Source organism: Podarcis melisellensis, assembly GCF_964234715.1.
Source record: "Podarcis melisellensis genome assembly, chromosome: 8".
NCBI lineage: Eukaryota > Metazoa > Chordata > Lepidosauria > Squamata > Lacertidae > Podarcis > Podarcis melisellensis.
The window spans coordinates 44569820-44578255 of NC_138540.1; the positions used below are offsets into that span (position 1 = coordinate 44569820).

An 8436-nucleotide genomic window follows, 5' to 3' on the forward strand; every position below is an offset into this window, starting at 1 on the left:
TGGCATGCCCAGATAAAAGAGATCACAAGAGTCAAAGAGGGGAGGGGGACAAGGAAAGCTTCTTAGCATCTATGTTTCCTAGCATTTTGGACTACAGTACCAAGTTACCCAACCAGTGAGCACTTGCCTATGTAGTGCCCCCCCTTTCTGCATTTCTCTGCCCATGCACACAGTGGCATAGCGTGGGGGGTGCAGGGGGGGCCGGCCACACCATCTGGGGGTTAGGGTTAGGGGGCGCAAATCCACGGGTTAGGGGGCGCAAATCCATGGGTTAGGGGATGCAAATTACTTGCCTTGCCCTGGGTGCTGACAACCCACGCTATGCCACTGCATGCACAGACCCACAGGCAAATGCCCAGCAGCAAGGTTACCTCTCCAGGGAACAAGAGGCACGGCCTTTCCCTGGATCTCACTGTAGCAGCCCTTGCAGCTTGCCCGGCTCCCACCCTGCTGGGAGGCACCTGGGCAGAGGGCATCAGTAGGGCAGCGCCCTCTGGAGCTGCTCTTTTGGAAGTCTGTGCCCCAGAGAGAAGGAGCACCAAGGGTTGCCAGAGAGGGTGTGGACATTGGCCATGAAGGTGGTCTTGCAGCTCTGTCACATCTCTTTTGCCAGGTGGCTCTGGGTCTCTGGTGGTGTCAGTCAAGAGGGGAGCCTGCCATGCCTTGGATGCTGCACCAGGCTGCAGTGAAGCTTTGGGCTGGCATGGGTGGGCAGCAGCACCTCAGGGCATTGTGTCACACTGCCCTGGGATTGGGATACAAACCCTCTTTCCTGCAGGCATCTTTTGTTTCCTCCACACAGAAGAGCTGTGCTGGCCGAATAGCTCCTTCCCACCCCGCCCTCTCAGCACACACCTCCATAGGTTGGAGCAGGTGCCTCTCCTGGGAGTTCCCTCCTTTCCTCCTGACAGCAGCCTTCACACCACACAGCACCCAGCAGTGCAGGACTGGGCTGATCTGCTGCCAGGGCACAACCAGCTCTTCCTGTTGCTTGTGGCTCCTCAAGGAAGCTGGGCTTGCGACCCCAGGAGGCCCCTGGATCAACGGGAGGTGAGTGAGACGGGAGGCTCTGTGGGAGAAAAGTGTGCGCCTGCCAGTGGGAGAGCATGTGTCTGTTTCCGCCATGCTGCTTGGATGCCCAGGATCAAAGAGGGAGACACTGACCTGCATTAACAAGTGATCCCTATCGGATGAAAACTCTGCCAGGGATCTGGCATAAGGAACAGCAGAGGTAAGGGCCTAGGGGTGCGTTGCAGGGTATTTTACTGCCTGCTTAACTAGTGAAATAAAACCCCACCCTTCTTCCCACAAGATGGAAGGCGTTGCCCCAACGGCCCCTGGAAGATGAGAGGCAAAGAGGGCAGCTGCTTCCTTCACTGCAGAGAAGCTATACGCTGGCCACCAGATGTGCAGCCCTGGGCTGTCCTCTGCTTAAGCAGCTGGTGAATGCAGTGGTCACAGAAGGAGAAGTCCAAGGGAGGGTAACGGGGTGGGAGCCCAGTGGAAGATGCAGCAGGGAGGGAACTGTTCCCAGTCACACAAAAATATTGTGGGTGCATTCATATAGACCTTCCTAAAACTCCCAGGTGTCAGATCCGGACTGCTGAGAGCCCGTTGGGCAGAATATGCTCTTGCAGCTTGTCCTGACACAGCTGCCCCTCTTGGAATTAACCCGGCAGTGTGTGAAACTGACTTGTGTGTGGAAAGGGGAGGGAGCACCTTGCATGGTTCGTCTGTTCAAGAGGCTCTGTTTCTGCTCCCGTGTTGAGGCTGCCAACAACCTGGGGTTTTGCTTTCTTGACATCGGATGTTTTCATCTGTGCAGAAGAGGCATTGCTAGCTAGCTAGCTTGCCTTCCCAGATGTCTTTGGTATTACCGTAATTTGCCCTGGCTGCATGAGACTGGCTTCTGAGATTGAAGGGCTGAGATAGGAGGTCTATTGCTTCTCTGGAGGCAGCTCAGAAGCCTTTAGTGATTCAGGAGCCTCTGGTGAGGTTTTTTGGATGTAGTGTGTGTGCGTGTGCGTGCACACATGCTTTATTTGCAGTTGGGGGTGTTTAGGTGCTTGCCTATTGTTGATTCTGAGGCTCACCAGTTTTTATTATTTGGCACTGATATTTTGCGATGCTCATAAGAGATTCTTAGATTCCCAAAAGTGCCTCTTGCACCTGTTCTGTGCTATATTGCTTAATAATTTTATCTTTGATAATGCTTCCCACCCGTTTACACAGAACCAACATTATGCTAACCAGCTTGTAATTCCCCCCCTTGCATTCCCATTTTTAAAAGGTCAGGTGGCATCTATAATGCAAGCAACACGGTGGGATTGGCACTGCATGCCACAATGCAGCCCCCTCCCCACCCCACAGGGAAGGAATTCCCAGAAGGATGTCTATTTTAAAAGCATAAGGGCATTGATTTCCCTTTGGGGATGGCAGCATTAGTGGCTATAGGCATTTGCTCCCCTCGTCTCTGAGGCAGCTCCCACCAAAAACCTCAGAGACTGCCAAGCTCTGACTCCTCCCCTGCCAACTCCTCACTCAGTTCAGGAACTAGTGGTATGTATGTTTCTTCAAAACCAGTTGCCCATGAATAATTTCTGAGCAATTCAAAGAGTTTAAGAGTAATAATTTGGAGTACTCCCTGCTAAGGATAGCAATGATATAAATGTGGGAGAAGGTCTTTCCCAAAGTCTCATCTTGTGTTCTCCCTCCCATATATGCTGTGAAGAGAAACCACGTGTCAACAAAATGGTCGCCCTGCACCGCTCTGCATAGAATTCTGTGTTCTTGCATCTTTACTGCTTCTGTGTTACTTTTATGATAGTGCAATTTGCCATACTTCATCCAACCTGAGACTGCCACTGATGAGCAATTTCCAGACGGGTAAGATCCAGGAGAAATACCATGAGATAGCTATGACAAAATAGGGTAGTAAAGGACTACAGTGGGATCAGGATCTATTGGCTGCTTCATAATTCCTGCAATTTCAGCAAGAATCCCTGCCCAGAGCACACAGATCCAGAGGCAATGCCACCATGTGTAGCAGAATGTCCTCATTTTGCTGCCGCCCCTCCAGCATTGTGGAGAAAGGTTTTTGCTGATGTGCCATAATGGGTTAATCAGGATGCTTGGGATGCAGTACCATCAATATGCTGTTTTGAGCACATCTTTATGAAATGGGGCTCTCAGGAGCTGCCTAGACCCATATCCCCTGCCATTTTGTCTTCTGCCCAGACCCAATTCCCAGGTTGCCATCAGGTCAGTTGTTTCTCTACAATTCCTATTTAACCTTTCTTTATATGACTGACAACACACCCTTTCAAAGTGACAGCTGAATATGCACATGTATATTTAGAAAACATCATGGACCTAAGAACATTATCTGTTCTGGCCAACTTATTTGCAAAAGCCAGAATTTGTCCGAGTTGTCCAAGCTGATCAAAACCAATGGATTTGATCAGCCTTACTTAGCCTGTCTACAAGTGCTTTTCCAGTTAGCACTCAAACAGCTCTCCAGTTCTGAATACAGGATGGGTGTTGAAAGGTCTTGGCCCTAGGAGCATAGTGGTTCAATTCTCTGAAATGTGTTCTCTTTCTCTCTCTTTACCCACCCTCAAGACTTTGGGCTGCCATGCTGAAGCTGACCAGGTTAATAGTTCTTGTGATCTTGGCGATACAGGTCATTGCCCTCACCTTCTGGTTTCAGCTTCATGGCAGGAAATGTCCCCTGGCGCAGGAGCCATCCCAGGTGCACATTCTCATCCTCTCCTCCTGGAGGTCAGGGTCTTCTTTCGTCGGGCAGATCTTCAGCCAACACCCTGATGCCTTCTACATGATGGAGCCAGCCTGGCACATCTGGGCAACCATGTACCAAAACAGCGCCAAGGTCCTGCACATGGCAGTGCGGGACCTCATCCGGTCAGTCTTCAAGTGCGACATGTCAGTCTTCGATGCCTACCTTCCACAGAAGAGAAATGTGTCAGAACTCTTCCAGTGGGAGGTCAGCCGGGCCCTGTGTTCCCCACCAGTGTGCAACTCCTTCCAGCGCAGTGACTTCATCTCCAAGCATGCCTGCAAGATGCTCTGTAGGAAATCCCCCTTCAGCAAAGTCGAAGAGGCCTGCAGGTCTTACAGCCATGTTGTCCTGAAGGTGGTCCGGATCTTTGACCTCAAGGTGCTCTATCCTCTCCTTAATGACCCCTCCCTGAACCTCAAAATCATCCACCTGGTCCGTGACCCCAGAGCCGTTTTCCACTCTCGCAAGAACACAGAAGGTAGCCTGGCCCGGGACACGAGGATTGTGCTGAGACACAAGAGGAATGCAATGGATACCGAGCCCTACGCTGCCATGCGGGAGATTTGCAAAAGTCATGTTGAGATTTACACTGAAGGCAGGCAGGCCCTTCCCAGCACCTTCCAAGATCGCTACCTCTTGGTGCGGTATGAAGATATTGCCAGCAATCCCTTGGCTAAAGCTGCTCAGCTCTACAGTTTTGCAGGACTGCCCTTCTCTCCTAACCTTCAGTCCTGGGTGCACAACATCACCCATGGGCAGGGCCTTGGCAAGCAGGCCTTTGATGTTGACTCCAGGGATGCAGTGAATGTGTCACAGGCTTGGAGGAAGGCCCTTCCTTATCTCCAAATAGCAAAGCTGCAAGAGGTCTGTAAGGATGCCTTGAAGCTACTGGGCTATCCGCTAGTTAGGTCTGAGGAAGAGCAGAAGAATATGGCCTCAGACCTCTTTTATGCCCAAACGCCTCTTGTCAATGAGGAAAGCAAAAGGAGCCTGGAAGCATCACCTGCAATTTATTGGACTTGGACTAGATGAGACATCAGAAGCTTCCTAACACTATTGGTCCATTCGGCTCACTATTTTTCACACTGACTGGCAGTGGCTCTGCCAGCAAGATGGCAGCTTGACTTGAACTGTTCCTGAAATACAGCAGTCATGCAAAAAAGAAAAAAATAAGAAAAAAATGCAACAGCCCACAAGGGAGAAGTTTGCCCAGCTCGTCACAGAATCTTGTCACTTCCATTTCTGCAAGTTTGCAGCCTGTTACAGCTGAAATTACGCCCAGGGACAGGGATCTGGACACAGCAATGGAATCACCTCTTCCCTTTCTGTTTGAAAAGCTGGGGGGACAGATGGGTTTGGCTTACATTCAGGCCCTGAATCCAACAAGCACCCTTTCATAATATGGTCTCTTAATGGTAATATGGTCTGTTTTGCAGACTAGCACACTTATTAAGGCATAGGCTGTGTTAATTGGATTACCAATGCCAGAATGTTTGTGTGGTAACTAGGTTTTGTGGGAACGGCCAGTGTAAATGACATAAAAATCAATTTCTGTACTTTTCTGCATTTTCTTCCCTTCTGACTTAACTGTTGACAATTCCTACTCCTGAGCTGTGTATGTTTGCACCTGTAACTCAGGATAACACCTTGTGCATCTGATGAAGCCAACTGGAGTTCACAAAAGCTTATGCCAAAATAAATTTCTAAGTTGTTAAGGTGCCAGAAGACTCTTTGTTGGTTCTGCTATAAGAGACTAATAAAACTAATCCTAAACCCTCTGTGGGAAATAAGCTCAATAACTGTCAATCTGGCTAACTGGCAGACATCTCATACAAACCTGAGCATAGAGGCACCCAGAGACTTCCCCAGATCCTACAAAGGCAGAGTCAAGGGTCGTTTCTGTGCAGGGGCCAGTGCAGAAATGTAGCCCCCACAATGCCTTCAACTCATGAGAGTAACTGAGGAAGATTGGGAGGGGGGGCTACAAATGAGAGGATTTCTGTGGTTCTTCGTCTCATCCAATCTAGCAGTCCAGTGTCTGCAACTTTCAAACTCACCCGGAGCATCCTTACAAGCCACAACGGAGAGCTATTGCTAACTCCCAAAAAATCAAGCCTTCTTAAAAGTGCATATCTACTGAAAGAGTTCCTACAGAAAGCCTTGGTATATTTCTCACAATGCAATGACCAGGAGAAGGTTAGAGAAGCAGGGTATAAAATGTTGGCCCAAAGTACAAGCACCAAGTCAAGAGTGTCTTCCATGATGTTGAGAGTCCTTGGCCATGCTGGGTGATGGCAAAATGAGGTTTGGTTCAATGGCTTGTATGTGTGAAAGAGCATGAAGTCTGTGGTTGGATGAAAGGAAATGCCAAAGGGCATTGATCCCCTTGGCTGGGGAATCAGCTGTCAAGAGATAGTTGACCTCTTGTGTGAGGAAAATAAGCCTTTATTGTAGATCTTGAAGCACCTCCCAGTGAAGCAAAAAGAGGCCTCAGATTTCCCAAAGCTGTAAAGTCCCTGACACAATGGGGGCCCTTAACAGCTCATGAGCAAAGCAAAATGAGGTCCTCATTCTTATAGCAAAATGCATATATTTTAAAGTAACAGTACTAGTAAAAACTAATTAAGACCAATAGTCAGCGCTTACAAAAACTCATTCCTTTTTCTAACCAAATATCCCACAGTCCAAACCACTCCTTTCTTGACAGTAAACACTAAGTGCCAGCCCAAAACAAAATATTTCTTTTGTGCAGTTTTTCTCCAACTGCCACCCCTCCCATAGTCCTCTTTTCATTATCCATAGAATGCTCTCATCCTGAGCAGTGGCATAGCAACGTCAGATGGTACCCAGTGTGGAAAATTTCTTGTCACCCCCCCCCACATTGAAATTCTTAAAACAAGGGAAAATAAGTGTTATTTTCTGGCTTATTTACTTAACATTGTGAGCATAAGCACTTAAAATCTTTTTTTTCTAACTTTGTTCTCTGCAAATTTTGAAATCACATCATTAAAATCAATTCTTTGCTACTTTGTTTTCAGTTGACAAGATGGCTAAGCCAGAGAGCTTTGCTGATCCCTGTGGGAATGTTCAGGGAGGCAGGAGAGGATATATTGTTTAATCATATCCTTCCCAACCTGTGTTAACAAGTTCTATGATTTAGCAGAGTAACATTCCCCTTTTAAACTTACACAGTGGATAGATTTGCCAGGCTTGAATAAGCCTCTAAAATAAGTTTCCTGGTGGTAATAATAATAATAATAATAATAATAATAATAATAATAATAATAATAATTTATTATTTGTACACCGCCAATCTGGCTGGGCTTCCCCAGGCTCTCTGGGCGGCTTCCAACATAGATGAAAGATACACTAAAATGTCACATATTAAAAACTTCCCTGAACAGGGCTGCCTTCAGATGTCTTCTGAATGTCAGGTAGATGTTTATCGCTTTGACAACTGATGGGAGGGCGTTCCACAGGGCGGGCGCCACTACCGAGAAGGCCCTCTGCCTGGTTACCTGTAACTTGGCCTCTCGCAGTGAGGGAACCGCCAGAAGGCCCTCGGAGCTGGACCTCAGTGTCCGGGCAGAACGGAGCTGGACCGCAGTGTCCGGGCAGTGTCCGGGTAATTCCCCTTTAATCCCCTTTAAAAGAATAGACATGACACAGTCTTGTATAAAAGTATATAAAATAGTTTACTCACATGGCTTATACAGGAAATGTTGTACAGAGGCTCATGTTTCCTCATGCTATGATTATGAGAATGGAAAAGGCTGCTGTGATGGGGATTTTGTGGAAGGACCAGGAAACAGGAGCCTGTCTGGCCCTATGCATGTTACTGTATGCATGTTCACTGGTGTGATTTTTACAGAGTTCAACTGGGGCTTACTCCCATTTGCGCTCTGTTGGAGGGTATGCATGATGTCGCTGCATAAACACCAGAAACAAATTTAAGGAAGTTGGCTTTAGCGCATGTGAGAGGAGAACAAGTCCATTTTCTGGGCTGTTTTTCCTCCCCACTAAGATTTGCAGTTAACAGAGCTGCTTGAGAGAAGACGCCCACCTGCCCGCCACCCCCTGAATCTCCCTGGGTGGGGGAAAGGAGAAGGCAGGCGGGGGGAGGGGTGTGGGAAATAGAACAGCGTGCTCCTGCGCACATTGCTCCTGCCTCTGCCTGATCCCAAACCGGAGGCGCATTCCCAGTCCAAGGCGACGCATGTGCAGCCATGCCATCATGTGGCCTCCCTGAGGAGGGGTGCTGGTGTCCTGGGGATTCAGGCTTGCACTGACCTCTCCCCACCCTCAGCCTCCACCCCCACCACGCTCTACTTCTTTGCCACAGAGCAACCAGCAGTGGCGGCAGAAGGAGCATGGCAGCGTTGTTTGCCCGAAGTCACTTTCTTTCGGGGGCCGGGAGTGGGCGCATTGAGCATTCTGTCACCCCCCTCACGGTGACACCAGGGGCGACCTGCCCCCACTGCCACCCACTTCCTACACCACTAATCCTGAGACCTCTGCAAAGGAGCTGAGGTGTAATTTAGTCTTGAAGAATTCATGGTTAGCTTCTGTGTGAAAAGCCCTCTAATGTAGTTCACACATCTGATCTGTTTCAACAACAAAGTTCACATCAAGCCTGG

General features: G+C 48.7%; 1 protein-coding gene across 1 annotated transcript; it reads left to right on the forward strand.

Moving 5' to 3' along the window:
• Positions 1-920: 920 nt before the first annotated feature.
• LOC309375736 (carbohydrate sulfotransferase 4-like) lies at positions 921-5103 on the forward strand. The gene is made up of 2 exons (XM_081921640.1): positions 921-1050; positions 3622-5103. Exon 2 carries the CDS (start codon positions 3635-3637, stop codon positions 4829-4831), a length of 1197 nt encoding a protein of 398 aa, XP_081777766.1. The 5' UTR covers positions 921-1050; positions 3622-3634; the 3' UTR covers positions 4832-5103.
• The last annotated feature ends 3333 nt before the right edge of the window (positions 5104-8436 follow it).

Excerpts from the sequence above, each read along its gene's own strand:
- LOC309375736 (XM_081921640.1), top strand. The coding sequence starts at position 3,635 with ATGCTGAAGCTGACCAGGTTAATAGTTCTTGTGATCTTGGCGATACAG.